This window comes from Silurus meridionalis, chromosome 10, assembly GCF_014805685.1.
Source record: "Silurus meridionalis isolate SWU-2019-XX chromosome 10, ASM1480568v1, whole genome shotgun sequence".
NCBI lineage: Eukaryota > Metazoa > Chordata > Actinopteri > Siluriformes > Siluridae > Silurus > Silurus meridionalis.
Genome location: NC_060893.1, coordinates 8954682 through 8981392, shown reverse-complemented (window position 1 = coordinate 8981392; position 26711 = coordinate 8954682). Strand labels below are relative to the sequence as shown.

At 37.1% G+C, this 26711-nt stretch overlaps 1 protein-coding gene across 1 annotated transcript; it reads left to right on the top strand.

The window, feature by feature from the left end:
* On the top strand, window positions 1-25887 carry tdrd12 (tudor domain containing 12). The gene is given in 38 exon segments (XM_046858574.1): window positions 1-156; window positions 1223-1308; window positions 2789-2835; window positions 4048-4212; window positions 4357-4493; window positions 4888-5007; window positions 5135-5190; window positions 5528-5613; window positions 5886-6105; window positions 6194-6261; window positions 6351-6445; window positions 7180-7248; window positions 7332-7377; window positions 7527-7603; window positions 7911-8003; window positions 8082-8142; window positions 10002-10109; window positions 10227-10386; window positions 10389-10411; window positions 10533-10686; window positions 10767-10894; window positions 10986-11177; window positions 11697-11825; window positions 15228-15345; window positions 15439-15578; window positions 15689-15906; window positions 16276-16357; window positions 16491-16651; window positions 17017-17224; window positions 17650-17742; window positions 17839-18011; window positions 19115-19327; window positions 20729-20778; window positions 20869-20935; window positions 21053-21166; window positions 21298-21451; window positions 24472-24532; window positions 25098-25887. Coding segments are annotated over 36 exon segments (4146 nt in total). The 5' UTR covers window positions 1-156; window positions 1223-1308; window positions 2789-2796; the 3' UTR covers window positions 25166-25887.
* The last annotated feature ends 824 nt before the right edge of the window (window positions 25888-26711 follow it).

Sequence of the window (26711 nt, the reverse complement as noted above, 5' to 3'; positions counted from 1 at the left end):
CCGGTGACTGGCGCTTCCGAATCACAGAGAATGCAGGAGTGATTTTATGGCAAATTTTAAGTCAGCCATTTATCAGCTTGTTTCGACTTGCTCACTGTGTGGCCTGTTTCATTTTAAATAAAAAGCAGTCACGGATTGAGATTACCTGGCACTAAGGTACGTCCAGTCACCGGAAAAACCAAACAAAGCCAATAATGATGAGCTAAAACAATTTCGATTGAATCCATATTTAGCTTTTTACGAGGTAATTAGCAGAGGAGAAAAACAACCCAATATACATATTTAAATGTAACACAAAACTGGAAATTTTTCTAATTGTGTAAATAAGTGGACACGGTAAGAGATTTGGAGGAAGCAATGCTCATTAACGAAAAGCATGCGGCTATAAACATTATTGTTTGTTTGCTCTAAAACATCCCAATTTCTCCAAAATACTTCGAAATTTACCTCACGTGAATCAAAATATAGATTGAGTGTGCTGCCAAAATTTCAAGCATTTTAAGCTGATAATTTCTATCTTGTTTCATGGTCCCACGCCACGTGAAATTATGAGTACGTTAATTAATGGCTGCACCTCAATCTATATTTTGATCAGTGACTCAGCAAAACTCACCGCACTTTTATTTCCAGTACATTCTTTTTCCTATACCTTTTATTTTGGTCTATTTCGGTGTTTTAGCACCAGCACGAGTCTAAACCAGTTAAAAGACTTTACAGGGTTGTATTAGGTTTTAACAGACGGCTCACTGTGGATGAAACTGAGTGAGGGCTGAGGGGCGCCATGTTTCAGCGCCATTTATTTCACATGTTTTTTCCCTCCTTTTTTCGGAAGTTTTAAGAGGCCATGCAATATATATTTTTCTTTCTTGTTTTCTCGTGTTCTCGATATGGACAAAAGTTATTTTCTCGTGATTTCGAAATGGTATCATTACCACGACTTAAATTTTTCTGCGTATTCGTCATATGTCGTTCCCCCGTATATATATTCCTAACGCAACCCTCCCCATTTATCCAGGCTTCCGGCACTAAGAGTGCACTGGCTTGTGCAACCCTAATGGCTGGGTTTAATTAAAGATATAACTAATAAATATAAAAGACACGTAATTAAAACCTACAACACATTTATCCACAAAATCCTTAAAAAAATAAAACCTCCACCGTTTTTATCCACTAAACTTTTTTACAAATGCGCGCCAAGTCTCAAATCATCTTCTTCTCTCAGGTTGTCCTATTAGGGGTCGCCACAGCGGATCATCCGTCTCCATACCTCTCTGTCCTCTACATCCACCTCTGTCCCACCAACTACCTGTAAGTCTTCCTTCACCACATCCATAAACCTCCTATTTTGGCCTTCCTCTTTTCCTACTTCCTGGCTGCTCCATCCTCAGCATTCTCCTACCGATATACCCCATGTCCCTCCTTTGCACATGTCCAAACCATCTCAATCTTGCCTCCCTCACCTTGTCTCCAAAATGTCCTACATGCACTGTCCCTCTAATAAACTAATTTCTAATCCTGTCTATCGTCGTCACTCCCAACATAAACCTCAACATCTTCAGCTCTGCTACCTCCAGCTCCACCTCCTGTCTTTTACTCAATGCCACTGTCTCTAAACCATACAACATCGCAGGTCTCACCACAGTCCTATAAACTTTCCCTTTCACTCTCACAGATACCCTTCTATCACAAATCACTCCTGCCACTCTTCTCCACCCACTCCACCCTGCCTGCACTCTTTTCTTTACTTCTCTAACACACTCTCCATTACTTAGCACTGTTGACCCCAGGTACCTAAACCTCTCCACCTCTTCTCCCTGCAACCACACCACTCCACTGCCCTCCCTCTCATTCACACACATGTACTCTGTCTTATTCCTACTGTCTTTCATTCCCCTTCTCTCCAGCACATATCTCCACCTCTCCAGGCTCTTCTCAACCTGCTCACTACTCTCACCACAAATCACAATTTCATCTGCAAACAACATGGTCCATGGAGACTCCTGTCTGACCTCGTCCGTCAATCTGTCCATCACCACTGCAAACAGGAAAGGGCTCAGAGCCGATCCTTGATGCAGTCCAACTTCTACCTTGAACCAGTCTGTTGTTCCTACTGCACACTTTACTGCTGTCACACTGTCCTCATACATGTCCTGCACCACCCTCATATACTTCTGACACACCTGACTTCCTCATACAATACCACAATTTCTCTCTCTCCACCCTGTCATACGCTTTCTCTAAATCCACAACCACACAATGCAACTCCTTCTGACCTTCTGATCTTCTCAACACACTCTCGTCATTAGTCAACATATTTCCATCTCCATCCTTTATTGCTCTAACTTGCAGCACATCCTTCCCAGCTCGGTATAAATTATTTTTTCCTTCCTTAGTGTCCAACTTCTCATACAGCTCCTCATATGCGTTTTCCTTGGCTTTCACCACATCCCTCATCACCTGCTGCTGCATCTCCTTGTACTCCTGCCTACTTTTCTCATCACTCTGTTGATCCCAATTCTGTTTTGCCATCTCTTTCTCCTTATGCTCTCACACAATTAAGTTCTGACTGTGAGGAAATAAAGTCGTGATCATGAAAAAACGACCTGTTAGGACTTTATACACTTCCACTTGTTTAGTATTTTTAACGTTTCTTTTATTGAATAATGTAAAGCAATATCAGTGATATCAGTTATCGAAGGGGTATGTTATAAAGAAAATGACCTTCTGAAGCAATGGTTTACTTGTTTGTTTGCATTATTGTGTATAAATCTTTTGTTCTGCTTCTCAGGTGTGGACATGGAAATTGGAGAATTGCTAGAACTGGAAATAATCAAGGTACAGCATTACCACTATAAATGTCCAGGCGGAATATATAATTATATATGGCAATTATTTAATAGTAATTCCCAATATTAAGATGGCCTCGCACTTATTGCTCATCTTCTGATATCTGTGTAATTTCTCCATGTGAGCTTATAAAATCTATATGACTTGCTGTTAGACCCTAGATCTTGAATGTATGTGGCTATCACATTTCTGGGTTTCCTCTCTTATTATTACCAAATAAAGAATAGCTTTAGCTCATGGTTTGCCTATATATTTAAACCGAAGATCATCTGAGCCATACTGTGTGCTACGTGTTTCATCCCTGATGACAGACAGGACACTATGAGGCATCATAGATTGCGTTGGAGATCTCTTCAAACCTCTCCAAGCTTTATTTTGTGCATGCTGAAAACAGTAGCAATTTTAATTTATGGATTGTAAAATGATCAATCTGTGAAAATATTAACTAAAGATACTGTATGATTAAAACATTTGATCACCACACTGGAAGTTTGGTTGTACATACCATAAGCTATAGGATTACCAGACTAAAAGAATCACCCTATCTTTAAGTATAGGACAATTGGCATTTAACTTGCATTCATTACATCAACTCTTTGAATATAGGATGTCGATTGGGAGCCATATTTTACTTTTTAAAGTTTTAGTATAAACTTTAGCTTTAAAAGAGATAAGGATATCACTGAAAACTAATTATATTGTTATATTGCTCATCCTTATTCTAATCTTCTTTTTTTGCAAGATCAGTAGTTAACGGTACATTAACCAAACTTGGCAAGAGGTTTTCCACACTATATAATAATGCAGGGTTTTCAGTGCATCTGCCATGTAGCTTCATTCATTTACCCTTTTATTCTTTTTTTATCATTTGATTTTAATATTCCTACCTACCATACAGGCACACTTTGTAGTGATACAGTTAAGGAGCTAGCCTATGTGTTGCTATGAACTCTATCAATTCCCAAATTCCATCCGTAGAAATGAAGATCCATAGGAATGCTGCTAAATCAATATTATTTATACTATTCCATTCTCAACCTGGTAGCAGCATTGTGATGAGATGGTGGTCCTTTAATATGTCCTATATAGATTACATGATCAAATAAAAAATGTCACGTTAGATATTTTTGAATAAATGTTATCTTGTATTTTTACAAAGGGTGTATCTAGAGATGTGAATTTGTTTCTTCTCTTTTTGAGGTTGAGGATCCTGGATGCATTTGGGGTCAAATTGTGAAAGGACAGGGTGTGCAGGTCAATAATCCTCAAGACTATGAGAACCTACATGTTAAAATGAATTTCTTCTATCACAAAGTCGACCTGGATGTGAAAAAATTAAAACCATCGTCATTGGAGAAGGAACAGGTATGATGCCTAGTTGAAGAAATGTATGTAAATGTATTACATTTGATAATTAGATCTGCTGTGTTTAGCAGCTTGTTTACTTTAATTATTGAAATTACCCGTGTGTGTGTGTGTGTGTGTGTGTGTGTGTGTGTGTCTTTCTAGGTGTGTGTAGTGTTTTGGCCAGAGCTAAGGAGCTGGTGCAGGGCCAAAGTGGAGTCTCTGTTCTTGGGATCAGCAACGAGTCAGGCCACATGCTTCTTGGTTGACCACGGAGAGCGTGTCGTTGTCAGCGTAGATGAGTATGCAGAAATTGCAGTCTCTGCAGATGTGTAGTACTGATAAAGAAAAGAATCCCAAATCAACTTAACAAAAATAGATCCATGAAAAAGCTTGATTTGCCTGGTTTGAACAGTATTTGGATCAGTTTTTGATTCGTTTTTAATAATAATACATAAAACAGTTTAGACAATAAAACAATTAATAATAAGTCATGATAATTATAATAAAAAGCTTAAATTCCTTTTTATTTTATTTAATTTTTTTGAGTTTACAATTTACGTCATTTTATAAAAAACATTACAATTTTGTATCTAAAAAAAAAACAAGAAAAATGGTGCCATACTGGATTCTTCTTCTCAAGTCTCTGCTGATTGCAGTTTGTGTATTTAATAATCATATCCACTTTTTCTGCAGTGTAAGATCTCCTCTTGATAAGTTCCTGCAACTGCCCTTCCGGCTGCTAAGATTCAAACTGGCTCGCATTCACCCAATGAGACTTAAAGTACAAATCTGCAACATGACAGCAGAGCTAGTGTAAGACGGCACAGTAACCAGAATCTTTTCATTTTTTCATTGCAAACTCTACATTATGGACACTAGAACAATCTGTTAAACGTGTCTGCGTTGGTTCATTGATCCTTTCTTTGGTTTACGTATTCAGTTCATCCAGTCACTGGGACAGCTCTGCTACAAAGTACCTCCACAATCTTCTACAAGGTCAGAATTTATTTATGTAGGTTTTTTCAAATTTTATATATATTAGAAGACCATTGTCAGTCTGAATACTCGATTCCAATTAGCTGGAAGTAGAACAAGTAGTCCCAGTCAGTTTAATCGCTTTTCTGTATTAATGCACTTTATTAGAAAGAACTGTAACCATAGTATCATACAGTCATTGTTGCATAGTAAGTGAGGACCCTCTTGTAAACATTTTCTAATGACTTAGCTGAGCTAAATGGATGAATTTGCATGTGATGTAACATATATAGTAATTTTGATAAATGAGTCAAAGTACAAGAAGAATTTGACGAATCCACATGTGCTATTTTTGTAGCCTCTACATTGGTTGAAGCTGTTTCTTGTGGAACACAAGATGATTGCACAGCTGTTGAGCTGTATTTGACCATCAAAAATGTGAAGGTATTTTCACCCCACTTCATGCGGTGTGATGCTTTCTTGCACTGTAAAACTCCCTGTGTGTCTGTGTTTAATGAAGTGGCACAACGAATGTTGAATATTATTTTATTTTATATTCTTGTGTTAATTGACGTTCTTAATGATAACAAGGAACTGAAAAGTCACAGCTTTACAGTAAACATACATTTAATGAGTAGTCAAAATGAACTTCAGTACCAAGTATGTTTTTTTTTTTTTCTTTTTAATATGGTGTTTAATTTTTTTTTGCATTACAGATCTGTGTAAACGATGATTTGGTGGTGAAAAAGTTTGCATATTTCTCAAGTGAGACGGCTCTGGAGGATCAGAGTGGGTGTGTCGATCGCTCTCCTGTTAGCTTGGCCTGGGATATTTTCAGCAGTCCTCAAGAGATTCTCAAAATAAATAGCTGCTGTGCAGTGAGGTCTGGTCCTTCACACTTCCTAACCAGGAAGAGCATTAATGATTTAATTCCAGGTAAGAACAACGTTTCTGTTTAGACATGAATTAATCGCTTGTTGCTGTTTGTTTGTTTTGTTTGATGACATTGTATTTTTCTGTTCAGAAATGGATCATGTGAAGTCTCAAGTGACTGCTGTGAATTCAGTTTTTCCCACTGGAGCACTAGCTGCTGTAAGTTCTTCAGCATTGTCTGTAGTTGTACTGTAGTAAGTAGTCTGTCACAGTGGTTTGGTTCATTTTAATTTCTTTTATCACCCCAGCTAGAAAATGGGGAGTCTGATGGACAGGAGATATTTGCAGTACATCACAAAGGTGGAGAGACCAAGAGCACTGAAAAGGGCAATGAACAGACTGGGTGAGGGTTTAATAAACTCATTTCTTGCAACTTTTTTATTAGTTCTTTTTTTAAATATATATATATATTTTTATTTATTTAAAAACTTACTTTGCTTTATGAGGTGGTTGTTATATACACCTCCCAGAATTTACGCTGATTAGCAGACTTCACCCACATTTGGTTGCCCATTAACATTCTATTCATTTTCTTAGTGAATCTAAAGCACTGATAACTTCGGTCTGCAATTTAGAAATATTACAGATTCAGCATATTTAACATAGTCAGAGATGAACTTAAATCCGTCCAAGTTTCAGAGCAGATGCAAATAATAAGATAAATATTTCCTTCCTTGTTTAGTAGTCCTCAAGGGAGTTATTCCAAGCAAGTTATCCTAAACCGAGTTCATTAAGCAGAATGGTCACAATAGCTATTTAGATTAAATTGTAGATTGTCAGATTTTCTTAAGGATACCATACTTTTTAATTTTGGTCCAAGTAAGAACTCAAAATGAACAAGATGGTCTTAATGTAAGTAGCAGACATACAATAATAATCTTGACAATAATGACAACATCTGATCATAAATAGCGGAGATTCTGATTTCAGAACTCAGAATCAAATGTCTTGGCTTTAACTTTCCATTACTTTCAGAGGGGAGTGACTTTTCACACACGGTGTACATACAGCTGAAAAACATCAGATTGTTTTGGTTTTAACCTACTCGCTCAATATACATTCATAAATTTCTTTTAGGGACTTTAAGGAAACATATACAGAGAGTACCCTTGCAGAGGAGTTGTCTGAAAAACTAAACTTGTTTAGGTATGGAAATGTATTTTTATTGTCTCACATAATGTTTGTTTGGCTTGGATAACAGTCTCATAAAAACTGGTATTTTAAAACAGATTTCAGATGTTTTTGAACCCCTTCTCAGATTCACAGAGTATCAAAGTAAGACTTTTTATATCCTGTGCTACGTTTAAAACTACACGTAATAACGGTCTTGCCTGCATAGCTACCAGACCTTTAGTGTCTTTAAAAATATAATTACAGCATTGTGAGCAGAATGCGACTGCTATTCATTAATGAATGTATTTTAGCATGATATTAATGAAGATATTCAAAAGTCTTCAAGTGAAACTTCCAGTGAAACAGCAGAAGTACAGAATGACCTCAGGTAAAATGTCATATATTTATATGTATATATGCATCCTAGATGCAATGTTGAGATAATATCAAGAAGCTGCATGTAACTAACTTGATCATACTGCAACCTATTGCGTCTAAACAGTATTTTTATTACAGAGTGTGAGGGCAGTTAGACACCCAGGTTTGCTGCCTTCAAACACTCTTTTTAAAAATACTGTTTAAATGCCATGATGTCTGTAGAAGAATATTAAGCATGAGAAGTTGATAGAACTATAACATGATATACCCCAAGTGCTTATAGTGATTACTGATTTGCTTGTGTTGGAAACTTGCAGTAGTACAAGTGTCATCCCAACCATGCAGAAGGAACCAACTCTCAGACAAGAGACAGAACAAACAAGCAACACAGGCCAATTTGCTTGTGACAGGTGAGTCATCTCTTTCCAATGAATTATTATTATGAAATAATTGTCAGAAATTTGCTTCTAAGATTAATTTATTTGCAGATTGCTACAGTTGCTGAACCCAGATCCAATAAACCCAGACCAAGAGTCACTTGATGATAATGTAAGTGAATTTAGTTTCTCTTTGGTTTTTGTTTGTTTGTTTATCTTTGTTTCTCTGTGATTGTGCAGACTAGGGATCCGCCCTCCACTTGTATATACCATCATGGTATCTTGGGCTTATTTCTGTTGTACAGTTGAAGTAATAATTCACTTATGCAACCTCAAAAGAGGAAAAAGTAACTTCTTTCTTTTTTTGACCTATTGGATTTGTCTTTTGGTTTTATTTGGGGAGCAGGGAACATTTTTTATCAGTAAGCACAGAGTAAATAACTGTTTCTTGATAATCATTGGTAATGATTGTTATTCTTTGTGATTAGAGGTCGACCGATTCATCGGTTTTGACGATTAATTGGATTCAATAGATTATAGGAACTCGGCTATCAGCAAAAATCCATACCGATAGTTTTTCCAGGTTCCGGTCTGCTGTCATTACCAGAGCGGCCTCTAGAGGCGAATCACTGATGCCACATGCTGTTTGTTTTTACACGTGAGATTTCGTGCTGTACGGAGAGAACTATATTATATTCAACACCTAATCGATCTTCTTCTTCTTTCGGCTTTTCCTATTAGGGGTCGCCACAGCCAATCATCTGTCTCCATACCCCCCTGTCCTCTACATCTGCCTCCTTAGAACCAACTACCAGCATGTCTTCCCTCACCACATCCAAAAACCTCCTCCTTGGCCTTCCTCTTTTTCTCCTTTCTGGTGGCTCTATCCTCAGCATTCTTTTACAGATATACCACATGTCTTCCCTCACCTTGTCCTTACATACGTGATCCATCTAATAAACTTGTTTCTAATTCTCTCCATCATCAATACTCCCAATAAAGAACTCAATATCTTCAGCTCTGCTACCTCCAGCTCCACCTCTGTCTTTTACTCAATGCCACTGTCTCTAAACCATACAACATCACAGGTCTCACCACAGTCCTATAAACTTTCCCTTTCACTCTTGCAGATACCCTTCTATCACAAATCACTCCTGATATCACTCTTCTCCACCCACTCCACCCTGCCTGCACTCTTCTACACTTCTCTAACACACTGTTCCTTACTTTGCGCTGTTGATCCCAGGTACCTGAACTCCTCCACCTTCACCACACCACTTTACTTCCCTCCCTTTTATTCACCACCACCGAGCACCTGTCTGACCTTTTTCCTGAATCTTACACTACAGTCTTCCTCCTTTAGTTTCCACCATCTTATTCTTTTCAGTCTTCACTCTCCTCCTCCTCTTCTTCACCTCCAAAACCATCCTACAGATCACCATCTGATGCTGTCTAGCTACACTGTCCCCTGCCAACACCTTAGTCTCCAATCTCCTTTAGGTTGCATCTCCCATATAGAATATAGTCCACTTGTGTGCACCTTCCTCCACTCTTATACGTCACCCTATGATCCTCCTTCTTCTAAAAATAAGTGTTCTCCACTGCCATTTCCATCCTTTTAGCAAAATCTACCACCATCTGCCCTTCCACATTCCACAGCGTTTTGGTTTTATATAGTTATAATAAAAGTAAAACGTCTTAAATAAATAAATAAATTAGTATTATTCATATGATTAATCGGGGGAATTTAATCATCCGATTAATCGATTATCAAAAAAGTTGTAGTTGAAGCCTTATAACTTATATTTATAAATTTTTTTTTTTACATTTTGTAATAGTTTTAATAATAAACTATTTAACATGGAGAGTTTTTGTTTGCTTGTTTTCTAATCCAGAATCCATTTTCAAATCTATCGGTTGATTAATCGGTTATCGGCAAGTACGATCCAAACTATCTATCAGAATCGGTAAGATCAACTTACAGTCAACCTGTATTTGTGATGTGCTAATGATCCCGCTGATGTGTGTCAGGTTACATGCTGGAAACCGAACATGACTGGAGTTTTGGTGCACTCAGCTGTCTCCATCAACCCCTGTCGAAACATGACCCGGGCTCCCATCACTGAGCAATTCCGTAAAGTAATCAGCATCATATTTGTTTGGGTTCTGAGATTCTTTCTCTAGCTTAAAATATTCATTTGCACCAAATTAACTTTGGACAACTTAAACTTATTTTTTTGTGTGGTGAATGTTTAGTTTCTGTTTAGGAGAAGTTATACAGGACCAGGTCTGGCTGAGAGCTACTGCTGGCCATCTGTGGCTCGAGGTTGTGACACATTGCTGATATCCCACCGTGGAGAAGATCCTCTCACCTATATCCCACCTCTGTTGACTCAACTGCAGTTAGCCTCTTTGCATAGAGCATCACCGCACACACTGGAGTAAAAGACAGACACAAGATGGCTGTGTCTTTGGAATCTTTTTGGCTTATATGATGCAGTCTGAATTGAATACATTTTCATAGGACATTCATTGCCTTTTTCTGCTTTCCCCTTTTTTAAGCCCATAGCAGTGATTGTGTGTCCGGGTTGGGAAAAGGTCGGGTCAGTGCTGGAGCTACTAGAGGAGAGTCAGGCAGCAGTGAATCTTCATCCTGTTGATGTCCTGGTTGGTGAATGCAAGAATGAGGCTGAACAAATCAAGATTCAGAACAACTGTAAGCCCCCATGCTGGTTTTAATTTTAACACATGATAAAAGCTGCATGAAACCAATCTGTGCTTCGTCTTGTTAATTAGGTCAGTTGCTAGTTACCACCCCATTTAGCCTGGCAAGGTTGCTGGAGGTGCAGTTCTTCCACTTTTATAGGCTCTGCCACCTGGTTCTAGATGAGGCTCATGAGCTCATCTCAAGAGCTCCCGAACAGGTCAGAAGGGGGAAAAAACTGATAAAAGCTTACTCAAATTGTGATGGCAAGAAACAATCCTGGTTATTTTATACCCTTTTTATCTTTGAAGATGAATGCCATTTTACAACATTACCAAAAAGTGGTGTCCAGAGAGGAGAGAACTGCGTGTGTGCAGCAGCTTGTTGTTGTTTCCAGACAATGGTGTGGAGAGCTGGAGACTGTGATCCGGAATCACATGTTTAACCCCTGCATCATTATTACAGTGCCAGAAGAGGCAGCATTATACGGTGCGGTTCAACAGGTTAGTGACGGGTCCACTATCTCACCAATACATGAGCTCGCATACTCCAGCAAATGTGAAACACACAGTTGAGTTGTTTTTTTTCTAGAATTAGTTTAGAATTAAGTTTTACTGGAACATAGGAGGCTCAGCGAAATCTGTTTGAGCATAACAGTACCCTCTGTGCACAAAAACATCATGTTCATCAGTATTAGTGTGGAAGTGTCCTGTACAGAGTTTTGATCTGAATGGTCTAAATGCTTCTTTTTATTTTACCATGTTATATTACATGTAGTGTAACAGATCAAATTTGTACTGCAAATCAGAAAACTTGAGCAGAGTCTTGGTCATGGAACAAGGGTTAGGAGAGATGCAAAATGTTTAAAATCTATTTATATTCTTCCTTATACTCTTCTGTATTCTTCCTACTCAAATATAGTCTAAGCCTTTTGATTATTGTGCTAACCTGGAAAAAAACAAAAAAACAAAACATAATATATAATTTATATATTATTATTTTTGTGTGTTTGCTGTTTATAGACAATACTGATGTGTGTGGACTGCAATAAGACCTCACTGCTGCTCAGCTCTTTGGATTTCAGCCCCTCTGTTCCCCAGAAAACCCTCATCATTACTAACTCTACAGAGGAGGTGGAGCATGTGTATAAGGTGCAATTATTTTAATACACTATTGCAGAGATGCAACAACTAGTCAATATAATCGATAATGAAATTTGTTGTTAACTAATTGCATTATCGATTAGTTGGGCAGCTCAAGTTTCGGCTTAGTGTGACTTGCAAAATTGCAAAAATTACAGAGAGTACAGGGTCAACCTGCAGCAGGAACAAGTGTGCGTCCCAAGTCATTCAAGACATTGGGAGCATTGTACATAAAATTTAAGGCATGGGAGCTTTTTATATTAAATGCAACAAAGAAAAATGTACTTGGAAGTTATGCAAAGCTGAGCTTGTGTGGGATGGAAGTACCACAGTGATGCATGAGCACGTGAAAGGAAAACACACTGGTATTACGGATGAAGGCGAAACATCAGCACGGTAAGCAAAAACTGTCTAATCCACAAAAAAATTAAGTGCTATTGTGGAAACTGTTTGCATCAGGTTGCACAATCAGCTCGCTCGCAACATAGTGATGGATTCAATTAAAACAGTGCGAACAAACACTGAATCTAAAAGCAGCAAATAACAGCAGTAAACGATTACATTTTTTGTCACTGTTGTGGATTTTAGAATGCTTATGCATTTGTACACCAATGCATTTTTTTTCCCTGCAGTAGGAACAACAGACTGGTTCAGGGTGAGGGTTGGACTACATCAGGGATCAGCCCTGAGCCCTTTCCTGTTTGCAGTGGTGATGGACAGGTTGACGGACGAGGTCAGACAGGAGTCTCCCTGGACTATGATGTTTGCGGATGATATTGTGATTTGTGGTGAGAGTAGTGAGCAGGTTGAGAAGAGCCTGGAGAGGTGGAGATATGCGCTGGAGAGAAGGGGAATGAAAGTCAGTAGGAGTAAGACAGAGTACATGTGTGTGAATGAGAGGGAGGGCAGTGGAGTGGTGCAGTTGCAGGGAGAAGAGCTGGAGGAGGTGGAGGAGTTTAGGTATCTGGGTTCAACAGTGCAAAGTAATGGAGAGTGTGTTAGAGAAGTGAAGAAAAGAGTGCAGGCAGGGTGGAGTGGGTGGAGAAGAGTGACAGGAGTGATTTGTGATAGAAGGGTATCTGCAATAATAAAAGGGAAAGTTTATAGGACTGTGGTGAGACCTGCGATGTTGTATGGATTAGAGACAGTGGCATTGAGTAGAAGATAGGAGGTGGAGCTGGAGGTAGCAGAGCTGAAGATGTTAAGGTTCTCGTTGGGAGTGATGAGGATGGACAAGATTAGAAATTAGTTTATTAGAGGGACAGCGCATGTAGGATGTTTTGGTGACAAGGTGAGGGAGGCGAGATTGAGATGGTTTGGACATGTGCAGAGGAGGGACATGAATTATATTCGTAGAAGAATGCTAAGGATGGAGCCACCAGGTAGGAGGAAAAGAAGAAGGCCAAGGATGAGGTTCATGGATGTGGTGAGGGAAGACATGCAGGTAGTTGGTGTGAAAGAGGCAGATGTAGAGGACAGGGTGATATGGAGACTGATGATCCGCTGTGGCGACCCCTAATGGGAGCAGCCGAAAGAAGTAGTAGTTGTTTACTACAACAGGCAACTTATGTTTTTAAACGTGATTTACTGTGGCTTTACTAAGTTCAAATGCTTGTTTTTAATGTTTGTATGTTAAATGTGTGCATAATTTAATTATTATACAAATATATTAGTCAAAATTAAATTAATTATATATTCTAGAGGCTTATATCTTCACAAATGAACAAAATATCTGTAAAAAATAAATAAATAAATATATATATTTAAAAAATTGTCAAAACAATGCTGTATTATTTTATGCATGGTTGTCATCTTGCCATCTACAAAAAACAATACAAATGATTGTGATTTACACAAATTGCTTCACCTGGCATATTCAAATGCTTTTTTTTTTTTTTTACAGAAAGAAACAACCCAGTATAAGTGAATTTGTTAAAATCCACAATAAGCTTTAAAATGTCAAAAATTAAAGATAGATCATCTCAGTATGTGATTTTATATATTTTTGATGACATTTTTATACATAAATACCCTGAATTAGGGTTTTATAAAGTTGTAATAAACACAAAATAAAGTATCTGATTAATCAAAGAAGTAGAAAAATCTGTCCGATTAATCGATTATCAAAATAATTGTTAGTTGCAGCCGTACACTTTTAAAAGCAAAATGCAGTGCTGCTGGCAGGTACATACATTTCTGTGTGTGTGTGTGTGTGTGTGTATACTCTACTAAATGTAAGTGCAGTGAAGGTTTTGCTTTTTGATGTAATACATTGTGTTCATGTCACAAATTGAAAGCAATATTTTGTGGATTATATTTAACTTTTTCTTCCAATGTTTTCTTTTTTTATATGACTTGGAACTTCCACGAAACACGCTTATTGTTGAGATTTGCTTGCCAGTCCAAGTAGTGCAAAATTGGGCTTGCTTTCTGGTTGGGTATGAGAGTGAATTAGCGCAGGGGTGTCATACTCAATCACAAAAGGGGTCAATATATAAAACACAGTGTATGTTACAGGGCAAATTGTGTATTAAGATTTTACATTTTTGGCTGTAGCTTTAGTAAACATTTCCAACTGTGATTGCTGTCTGCCTTTAAATTCTTGGACAATTAGATTTTTTTCTTAAATAGTATATTTAGCATTTGTAGCTTTATGTTTAGTCAAAATGCCGAGATGTATTCTACTCCTTCACCACCGATACTGCGCTATAACACAAAATACACACCAGTTTGTACTCTCAAATCTTGAACATATAAATTCCCTTTCCTATCTTTAACTAACTGTCATTCTTTTGCATCAGCTTTTCACTTTTTGGACATTTTGAAATTGACTATTTCTAATCCCCACTCGTTGAAAAAACGGCTTTGAAAGTAGAAACACCGCACTCTGGTGGTGGGATGTCACTTTGCGGGTCACGAAATCGAAGTGCATTGTGGCAGATGTCGTTAATGGGACCTTATCTGAGACAATTATGCAATTTTTAAGTGAGATTGATCCCGCCGATGTAGAGTTACATCAGCCATTTCTGACCACCTGTGAGCTCTTGTATGAGAAAAGAAAGCTAGCACTTTCCTTTGAGTGGGTTTGGATGTGCAGTAATGCAACATAAGCAGCACATTAAAAAAGATGCTCTGACTGACTTGTGACTTGTTTGTTTTGGAGGAAGCATGTGCTAGCCTTCACCCTCCAGTGGTTAGTAGCTGTTTTGTATTATTAAAACCTAGCCTGTGGATGGGAAATGGCAAGTGACCAAAATATAGGTGGAAATATTGTACATACATTCCTAATTTGAATAGGAGTAAAGGTGTACAGGTTTTTATATTTTTAGTGGATAGTCATCAGTGAAGTTTAGTGTTACAAAAGTGTGGTGGAGTTTTCAGCACTAACAGTCTTGTAATGTACTAATCTAGGCTCTCAGCAGCAAAGCAGCATTCTCTCTCAAAGTTCACGAGGGACTTACTCACCAGTTTGATGTTGTGGTTGAGCAGTGGAGGAAAGACATTGGTCCAGGCACACAGGTTATCTTGGGTGTGTGTACATTATTACCAATATAAGTGTGTTATTTCCTATATAATTTATATTGCAAGGTTTACTGTTGTCATTTTTTTTTTTGCCCTCCAGTGACCACCAATGATTGCATGAGGTCCCTGGGTATCAGAGACGCCACATGCGTGGTGCATTATGGTTTTCCCAGCTCCCCTAAACTGTTTGGGAACCGGATGTTCTGCATGCGAGAGAATTTTCAGAATCTTGTCTGTAAGGTAATGATAAAGTTTAGACTAGTTATTAGAGAACTGGTTATATTTGTAATTAATTTTGTTCTTTATAAATTTTGTTAAAATTTTTACATGTATAATCTCTGTCGGCTCAGAATCAGTTTGATGGCTCCTCTCCTGCGGCACGTTCTGTGTTGCTGATCTCGGAGCAGAATGCTCGTCATGTGTCTGGTCTGCTGCGCTATCTAAAGCGTACAGACTCTCTACTGCCACCAGAGCTCATGCAGTTTGCCCAGGGAGTCCAACAGGCCAAGGAACAGTGGAAAGCTGACCGACCTCTCTGCAGCTATCTAAAGACCCTGGGCTTTTGCAGGTCTTTATACAATTGTACTATATTGCAGAGTAGGTTGGGGATTTGCAACTCACCTGCATTTTGTCATTAGAATTTCAAGTATAATAATATAATAATGTGCACATTATTAGATCAAATCAGGTGTTAGCCTAAAGATTAGCTGATCATTTTGCTGCGTTCTAAAAATAAATGCAATTTGCCTGTAGAACAAGACAATAAAAAAAAAAATCATGACGTTAGTAACAAAAATGGCCTAGAAATGGGATTGATTATCTTTTATTGTTTCATAATATGCTAATAATAATTATATTTGCTCACATTAGCCCATATTTCCTCAGATAATTTCACATCGATTTGTGATGTGTCAATTCATTGTGTTTTGGTACACAGGGACAGCTTCATGTGCCCAGACAGACATAAAATCAACAAATTTCTTGACTGTCCCCAACACCTAGACTCTGGGACTGTTTTAGTAAGTTTAGTTGTAGAGAAACTTGTTTACATTTTATTTTAAATATTTGGACTCTATCTAGACTGCTAGCATGATGGAGCACTAAACATTTTAAATCTGATGCCCCTGAAAGGTGTTACCCCTTTATATTAAGACTGCAAGTGTTTACTATGGACGTATCGTGGACCAGAAGGAGAACGGTTACGAGAAACTTGCTGCTGCAATGAAGTCACACTACGCTAAAGAACGGCTTTGTGCAAAGGAAGTGATAGAGGGAGGCTTTTATGCAGTGCAGGAAGATGATGTATATCATAGGTGAGTAGGATTCTAATTAGTCATTGGAATTTAAAGGAAGTTGGCCTTTAACAGGCTGCTGTGTAATAATTATTTTCCATTCTTTTCAAGTTGCACATCCAGTCATATGTAGATCCATTACATGGTGTGCCCTTCATTAAAATGAGCAATCAGTAACAATTCTATTCTGCATCCCCTTTGAACTAATTTGTAAAGTAAATTTTTTTCTCCCCACACAAGAATTAAAAGTAATTTCAAGTAAATATTGCCGTGTGTATAAGTGTGAATGATTTAGAGATAAAATTACATTGCATTTTACCTCACAAACACTACTATTTACACGTTTAAAGTAAGCATATTTACCTACTTTGGCCTGTTCGTGTCAGGGTGTGTGTGACCAAGGTGCCAGAAAAGGGACGCCAGCTGTTCAACAGTGTCAAAGCTCGGTTTGTAGATGAAGGACGTATACAAGAAGTGAAGTCATTTGAACTGCTGCAGCTTCCCCTAGAGTTCCAGAGCTTGCCAGATCAGGCTGTTGAAATCGTTCTGTGCAGGGCCCAACCCATTGATGGAGAGATCGACTGGAACCCAAAGGTGACTTCTTATTAGTATATATTAAAGTATGTAAAATGATCAAGTATGTGGCTTCTGCAAAAATCTGCATTCTTTCAGGTAATCGGAATTATGGAATTGTATATGAATTGAAAAAAATATATATATAATATTACTGAATTACAAACTGATGTTTGGTTCATAGCTGGGAGAGGAGAAAATGTTATTGATAGGTAAAATTTAGAAAAGTTTGGAAATTGTGAACAATGTTCGTGTTCATTATCATTTTACTTTCAGCACACGTCTGTGTATTTTTTTTTATGAACACACAAGGGTTCACACGAGTAAATAAATGTATTACCTCTTCTCTGTCCTGTGAGCTTCATATTTAGTTTTTGTGAATTTTACACATTTTTAAACCCAGTATGCCTTTAACTTACTAAAAAATACCTCTTTTTTTTTTACAGGTTACCCGAGCTATAAGTCAGAAAATCAAAGGAAAAAAACATCATGCCAAGGTGGTAATGCGTTTGGGCAACACGCTATGGGTCGATCCGATGGTAATATTTGTTATTTATTACCTTTTTGTAAAATGGTATGCTTTTATAGAATGCAATTAAAAAATATATATTGTACTTCTTTTAACTTGCCAACAGGTATACATGACACGTATGCCAGGCCTAAAGATCTTTATAAACGAGTATAATGTCCATTCAGAGATTGTTGCCACTGGGATGGGAACCATAAACCCTAAGCATTTGGAGATGCTCAAGTTACTGTGCCAAGGAGAAGAGGCTTCTGCTGACGTGGAGCTTAGTGAGAGTAATGGGTAATTAATCAGCGCACTTCACATATACAAATATGCAGTGGTATCAAAGTTTCAGCTTTGTTTACAAGAAAGTGCTTTGTTTATCTACGTTTACACAAGATCACCTTTAAAATAGTTCCCTTGCAACAGCAATACAGCACTCCCAGCATTCCTGCCACTTCAGAAACGTGTCTTGAAAGTCTTCTTTTTGAATCGTGTCAAGCACCTTCTGCGATTCAAGCTGGGTGTCTGGACCTTCATCTTCAGAAAGAGGACGGAGTCATGTGGATTGCTCTCCGGCGATCATCATGCACAGGTCGGAGGTTGAGTTAGTTCTTCCTGGTCTCTCGTCATCGTCCAGCGGTGTTCTTCTGCTCTTGAAGCGTGCATGCCTTTCAGAACTCCTCGAGCGACTCATTGCAACATTGGCGTATGTCACGTCAATCATCTCTGTGGCAGATTTGCTCAGTTTCACGCCGAATTAAAAATTTGTTCGTTGTTGTACCTTGCTGTTCATTAATGGTATCGCACGTGGTCAGAATATCCCCAAACTCTTTTAATACCATCTAGTACACGTGCAGATGGGTTATAAAAGTAAATTAAAATGAAATGGTGAGTTTTAATTCTGACAGAGCCACTGTCATTCATGACTAGAAGCCAAAGAAGAAAACCTGCTCATGCTCTGGGCATTTTGGGAATTTGTGAGCATATATATTGGGATGAGCATAGATGGTGTTTTAGAAAGCCACGTGACCTGGCCGCTTGTAGACCTAAACTGTTCTCCTGGTCAAAGGGGTCAACTGGGTCTGCTCAGCATTTGTATACATGCCCCAGACTATTGTACAATGTCAGTTGCTTTTAGCTTGATGCTTAAAACAGTGTACTTTTGAAAGAACAAATCAAAGCACAAATTGCACATTTGAGCCGTCTTACCCAGAGGGTGTCACTTTTGCACTCTTGGACTACTGGCTATGAATGTCTGTGGTATTTTTGGGATTCAAACTTTCAGGTCCTGACAATAAGGTGAATTCTTTTCAGTTGTGCCACTTCAGAGACAGCAGTATGTTTAGTTTTAATATTACTAACAGGCTTTGTGTTGTTGATTCTGTTATTGTGCTGATCAGATGTGAAAGTGAGGTGGTGACACTGGAACAGAGGGTTCAGGTGCAGAGTGCAGAAGCTCACACCAGTCAAATGAAGAATGGAATCAATATCTCTGAACATTCAGATACTAAACCATTACAGAACCCTGAAAATACAAACCATATCACTGAACCTAATGGAAGACAAAATAAGGACTCTTTGGAAACCTGTCTAGATGCTGAACACATGGTTGGGTGAGTAAAGTGATTATGCTGACTAACATTACATACAGTGGGGAAAATAATAATTTGATCCCCTGTTGATATTGTAAATATACCCCCTTGAACACTCTAGGATTTTTATGGAAGGTATATTTTAACAGAGAAATATATATATATATATATATATATATATATATATATATATATATATATATATATATATATATATATATATATATATATATAATTTTTTTTTTTTTTTTTTTTAGAATTTATTGCTAATTTGGTATAGGATCAAATACTTAGTTAACTCAATCAAATACAAATTAATTTATAACTTTCTTTCATTTTTTTTTATGGATTTTTTTTTATTCAGCGTTTCTCTGTTGAAATAAACTAACCATCAAAATTCTAGACTGTTAATTTCTTTGTAATGGAGTAAACTCAGAAAATCAGCAGGGGATCAAACAATTATTTCCCCCACTGTATGCCGTGGAGAGATTATGCTTACCATAATTTCCGGACTATAAAGCGCACCCATATATAAGCCGCACCCACTGAATCTGACAAAGATTTTTATTTTGAACATAAATATGCCGCACCTGTCTATAAGCCGTCTATAAGCTGTCTTCACTGAAACTAATGAACTTTACACAGGCTTTAACGAAAGACAGAGTCTGATACACGGTGTAACAGGTGAAATATGTTGTGGCTCCTTTAAGAGCAGAGCGGCATTTTGGGAATCGCCTGCCTCCGCATTTTTGTCTGGTATTGCTGCATGTGTGCAAGACAGAGGAATATGTCCTTATTATTTTCTGATGCTCATTTCTAAGTTTCTTTGACTAACCCGTAACGCTGTTGCCAAGAAAAATAAAAAAGCACGAGTTTTGAAAACCTGTCTGAGCTTATGATTTCTGTTGCAACTGGAGTTAGCAAGCTCTCCCTTAACCCAGACTCAATGCGTTACAGCGGCTTGTATCTAAACAGTAGCCTACCAAGAAATTCATTGTTCACTGTCTTCCTCCTTCCTTTCACAACAATTTCTCTCGAGAGTTTTTCTTTTGGCATCGTCATGCGTTGAAAAACCACCACCGATGGAAGTTTTTTCTCCCGATGCCGTGCAGCTCAGAACACAGGTGTAGGGGTTATTTTTTTTATTTATTTATTTTTTTTTTGGTTTCCGTTCGGAAATTTCATTGGTCTAATGTTATGTCGCTCAGTTTTTTGGCTTGAAGTTTGTGAAACCAGGAAAAACCCAGGAAAAATCCATAAATTAGCCGCTTCGTTGTTTAAGCCGCGGGGTTCAAAATGTGGGGAAAAAAGTAGCGGCTTATAGTCCGAAAAATACGGTATTTTATGTTTAGTTTTTTGTTCATTTTGTATTCGGTATACTTCACACTTCTGTGCTCATTCATATCTAAATCATATCTTAAGATTTTTACCTCAGAACTGGACCCCTGCTCTTTCTAACAGCTCAGTTGAAGGTCAGTCATTTAAAGTTTTGGTGTAGTAACTTATAGGTCATTAATGATGATCTTAATTTTTTTTTTTTTTTTTTTTTTGTACTGTAACAGACAACTGTAAAATAAAAAATGAAGCCTTACACACTGGCTGTAGACAAGATATTCCTGTACCCAAAAGGTATTAAAAATGCCAGACACTTTGTAATCTTTCAGGTCTTTAATATTATAGTGCAATGTGTTACATGTATTTTGTTTTCATCAAGTTTTTTTCCCCCCCTTTCTCTTCATGTTTTAGTTCTCACCCTCAGATAAAGTGGTTTCAAGACGAAGAGTCTGTCACTCTTAAAATCAAGCTTATAAACCCCATGATGCAGAAGTGTGAATTCTTCTCTCTCCGAGTGCTTTACAGGTCAGATTGATTAACAAAGATTGCATATTACTTCCGTATGTTTAGTTTTGCCATTGTGTAGAGTTAAGATGGCTTAATTTAATAATACTGTAGTTGTTTATTTTTATGTGTGTATGTTTTTCCCTGTCCAGTGCCTATGTGAACAGTGACCATTACAGTGCCAGTCTTGAGCTGCACAGTGAGATCAGAACACAGCAGTGCTCATGGCAGATGGAGTGCAATGAACCAGTAATCAGACTTGTGAAGAAAGAGAAAGGAGAATGGAAGACACTACTTAAATACAAGGCAGGTTTTTCTTACCCCAGTTTTGAACTCTTTTACTTTGTATGTAATGAGAGGGAATGTTATAAATGCTATTACCTACTGACTCACAGGCTTCTCTAAAGTTCCACAGCATTCATTTATGTTCACTCATATTATTATTTATTTTATATAAAGTCACTCAGTATTTGTAGACAATTAAGCATTAATATTCAAATCGGTATTATTTTTGTATTATAAGTTATTATATTATAAGTATTGTCATTTCTATGATTTTAATTGCTATTATATATATATATATATATATATATATATATATATATATATATATATATATATATATATATATATATATATATAGTACAGACAAAAGTTTGGACACACCTTCTCATTCAAAGAGTTTTCTTTATTTTCATGACTATGAAAATTGTAGATTCACACTGAAGGCATCAAAACTATGAATTAACACGTGGAATTATATACATAACAAAAAAGTGTGAAACAACTGAAAATGTGTCATGTTGTAGGTTCTTCATTGCCATTGCAAAGTAGCCACCTTTTGCTTAGATTACTGCTTTGCACACTCTTGGCATTCTCTTGATGCCTACTTTGAAGAACCTACAATATGACATATTTTCAGTTCACTTTTTTGTTATGTATATAATTCCACGTGTTAATTCATAGTTTTGATGCCTTCAGTGTGACTCTACAATTTTCATAGTCATGAAAATAAAGAAAACTCTTTGAATGAGCAGGTGTGTCCAAACTTTTGGTCTGTTCTGTACTCTGTGTGTGTGTGTGTGTGTGTGTGTGTGTGTGTGTGTGTGTGTATGTATGTATATATATATATATATATATATATATATATATATATATATATATATATATATATATATATATATATATATATAATGTGTATATATGTATATATATGTATATACAGTGCCCTCCACAATTATTGGCACCCCTGTTTAAGATGTGGTCGTGGACTTCTAAAATCCTCCTTTTTTTAAACAACATAGAACCCAAATGCAAAAAGAGAAAATCCAACCTTTTATTTAAGTACATTACTTTGGTGGTAAAAAATCACACATTTAGAAAAAAAAAAAACTTGAAATCATGTGTGCCACAATTATTGGCACCCTGATCTAATACTTTGTACAACCTCCTTTTGCCAACAAGACAGCACTTAATCTCCTCCTATAACATTTCACAAGATTGGAGAACACAGAGAGAGGATTTTGACCATTCTTCTTTGCACAATCTTTCTAGATCATCCAGTGTCCTGGGTCCTCTCTTATGCACTCTTCTCTTTAGCTCGCCCCACAGGTTTTCGATTGGGTTGAGGTCTGGGGACTGAGATGGCCATGGGAGGACCTTGAGTTTGTGACTGCTGAACCACTTTTGTGTAGATTTTGCCACATGTTTTGGATCATTATCCTGCTGAAAGACCCAATGACGACCCATCTTCAGCTTTCTGGCAGAGGCCATCAGGTTTTTATTTAAAATATCCTGGTACTTCAAAGCGCTCATAATGCCATGCACCCTAACAAGGTTCCCAGGGCCTTTGGAAGAGAAACAGGCCCACAGCATCACAGATCCTCCACCATACTTCACGGTGGGCATGAGGTGCTTTTCGGCATACTCATCTTTTGTTTTACGCCAGACCCACTTAGAGTGTTTGTTGCCAAAAAGCTCAATCTTAGTCTCATCTGACCAAAGCACACGATCCCAGTTGAAGTCCCAGTACCGCTTAGCAAACTCCAGGCGTTTACGTTTGTGAGTGTTAGTGAGAAAAGGCTTTTTCCTTGCATGCCTCCCAAACAGCTTGTTGGCATGTAGAGAGCGTCTGATGGTTGTTTTGGAGACTCTGTGACCCCAAGATGCCACTCTTTGATGCAATTCTGTGACGGTGAGCTTGGGAAATTTTTTTACTTCTCTTACCATCCTCCTCACTGTGCGTTGTGGCAAGATAAACTTGGGACCTCTTCCAGCCTTGTTTGTCACTGTTCCAGTTGTTTTAAACTTCTTAATGATTCCTCTGACTGTAGATACCGGCAAGTTAAGGCGAGTGGCTGTTTTCTTGTAGCCATTGCCTGACTTATGAAGGTCGACACACATCTGCCTTACTTGAATGGTGTGTTCTCTTGTCTTTGCCATGTTGACAAATGGGTAAGAGAATTAGGCCTCTGTGTCACGTCATATTTATACCCCAGGAAAACAGGAAATCATGAATTACTAATTAAAAGTCCCTAGATACCCTGACCAACCTTAGCAACTACAGAAAAATATATATAAAAAAAAAAATTTTAATTTTTCAGAGGAATTGTTAGGGGTGCCAATAATTGTGGGACACATGATTTCAAGTTTTTTTTCTCTCTAAATGTATGATTTTTTTTTTTACCACCAAAGTTATGTACGATAAGCGGAGGCAGAGGGAAAACTCGTTTTTTACTATCACTACTGTGTACTATGTATCCCTAAACGTTTAATTTTTTACTTTTTTTTTCTTTGCTTATCTTAATTTTCATCACAATCTTCGCTTTCTGGCTTCGCTTCGCCATCTAGCAGAGGCGTCTCGAGCTTGTACCTTAATTTTTTGCTCGCGTAACAAACCAAAAAATCGACCGAGTGACATATACAGTGTGTGTGTGTGTGTGTGTGTGTGTGTGTGTGTGTGTGTGTGTGTGTGTGTGTGTGTGTGTGTGTGTGTGTGTGTGTGTGTGTGTGTGTGTGAGAGAGAGAGAGAGAGCTGACAGGCAAGCAGTGTCTCTCAATTTATAACTTAGTGATCCGACATTCCTGCCAACATTTCAGGTATAAAATTCAGCGCCACCTTTATTAGTTAGGATGTGATAAGTCACAAAACATTGAACCAAAGTCTTGTCAAACCGTGACTAATTGTGTAGTGAAATCACATTTAACCAGCTACTGTAGATTTAAATGTCTTGAAGCAAGTGGACTGAATTTACAGCTGCATTAATTGCTGTTTTATAGACCTTGTCTTTTTTTTTTTTTTTTTTTTCCTATTATTACTTCAACAGAGTGCTTTTGTAAGCTATGATTTTGACCACATTGAAGTTGAAGAGCCTTCTCCTTCAAATGGTAAGTTTTAGTGGTACATAACCACAAAGCTATCAAAAATAATATTGTACATAATGTATGTTATTTAAATATCTGACTGGGTCGTCTTTTACGATTCTTATAAAATGTCTAAAAGTAAAATATATAATTTTTCTGAATATAGTTTACTTGATTTGTCAGATAGCTTGCTATAAAGGTCTCAGTGTACTTGTATGATGTGGAGATTCATTTGACTGGCTTTCACAAACTTGTCATTACAGAGCAAAAGGGTTCACTCATGAATGGTTTTTACCAAACCCTCTTGGACATAGTCTGTTCATTACCTTAAAACAATATTAATGTTTATTATTATTACTATTATAATCATATTACTTCATTGCCGTAAAGACTAATCAATCATGTCAAATTGAATACAATACAAATTAATGCCAAGCTGCCCTGAGATAACCAAATAATTTATTACATGTTTAGCACTATTGAGGAAACAGTATTAAATGTATCTACATAAAACTAAAACTTTTAACATGATTACATTATTTCCATGTATAAATATAATATTTATTATTCTTATTACTACTTTCTCTAGGAAGTTGGTTCATGGGAAACACAGGAGAAGAGGGCTTCTACGTGACCTCTGAGAGTGAGAGTGACTGAACAGACTGAAAATGGATTATACGCCTACAATGGTTGTAAAAGGTCTACACCTCATGTTGAATTTGCACGTCCTTGTGATATGACAAAAAGAAAACATTGTCATTAATAACATTACTGACTGTTGGGACATGTATGCACCCCCTTGAACTAATTCAGTGATCTTTAGAAGTATTATTTTGTTCTTGTTATAGCAATTTTGTTATTTAAGTTTGGATGTGGCTGTGTTTAGAATGAACCGATGAGATTTAATCTCATGTTCAAAAGTTGTTGTTATTCAGCTGTCATCAATGCAATTATTTTTATTTATCTCACCTAAAGATCTATTGTTTCTGTATGATATTTTTTGAGGTAATTTTGAATTTGATTGCTGCAACATGTCTAAAGGAATTTGGGAACGGGCAACAAAATGCTAGAATAGTAAGTGTTATTAAAAGAAACAGCTGGAGGAACATTTTGCAACTAGGCTAATTGGCAACAAATGAGTAACATGATTGGGCTTAAAAAGTGTAAATTTTGTCTACAAATTGTTGAACTATTTCAGAATAATGATTTACAGAATCAGGAGAAATTCACAGGCACAGATGCCTGTGCTCTTTTGGCTTTCAGGCAGCACTGCAGGGGCTCATAAACATCTCCAGAAATTATATATATATATATATATATATATATAGATATATAGATAGATAGATAGATAGATAGATAGATAGATAGATAGATAGATACCAAGTACCCTGTGTGTGTGTAATATAAATATATATATATATATATATATATATATATATATATAAAGTTGAAACCTATCCCATTTAATTTACTTTTTGTGCCTTTAGAATGTATATTGCTCATGTGCATGCCTGGCATTTGGTAGGCACACTTGGATATGCATGGTTAAATATTTAATGTCAGACTGGTAATATTTCTTGATGTGCTGGGAGCCAGATGTTCATCTATGTTACTTGTAATGTTTAACTTCTGGAAATGCTGCACAAGACAAAATGTATGTTTATTTCTATTAAAGACTGTGGCAGAACTATATTTTTCAATAAATGATCCTTTTTTTTGGTCCAGCTGTCAATATGTTTGAAGGTTGTTTGTTTCTTTCAAGACATGGTGCAACATGAGACATTCCTCAACTTATTATTTATTCGTTTGTAATCTAGTTTGGTTAAAAGACTTACAAACAGAACGATTTGTAGTCTTGGTTAATCAGATGTTCAATTTAATTACTTGTAATGTTTAACTTCAGGAAATTCTGCAAAAGACTAAACGTATACATGGTTCTTCCAAAGATGTGCGACCAACAGGGGATGTGCAGACATTAATTATTTTTTATCTGAGGATATTTCGTTACATGCAATTTAGAACCAGATTTATTGGAAAGTGTGTTGCCACACAAGGAATTTGGTTCAAAAGTACAGACATAAATAACACACTTAGCTTGGACTATACAAGACAAAACAGGCTAAACAAGACAATATAGACAATGTGAGACAATACAAGACAGTACAAGTATTAAATAGGGATACAGAGTAAATGACATGTCTTG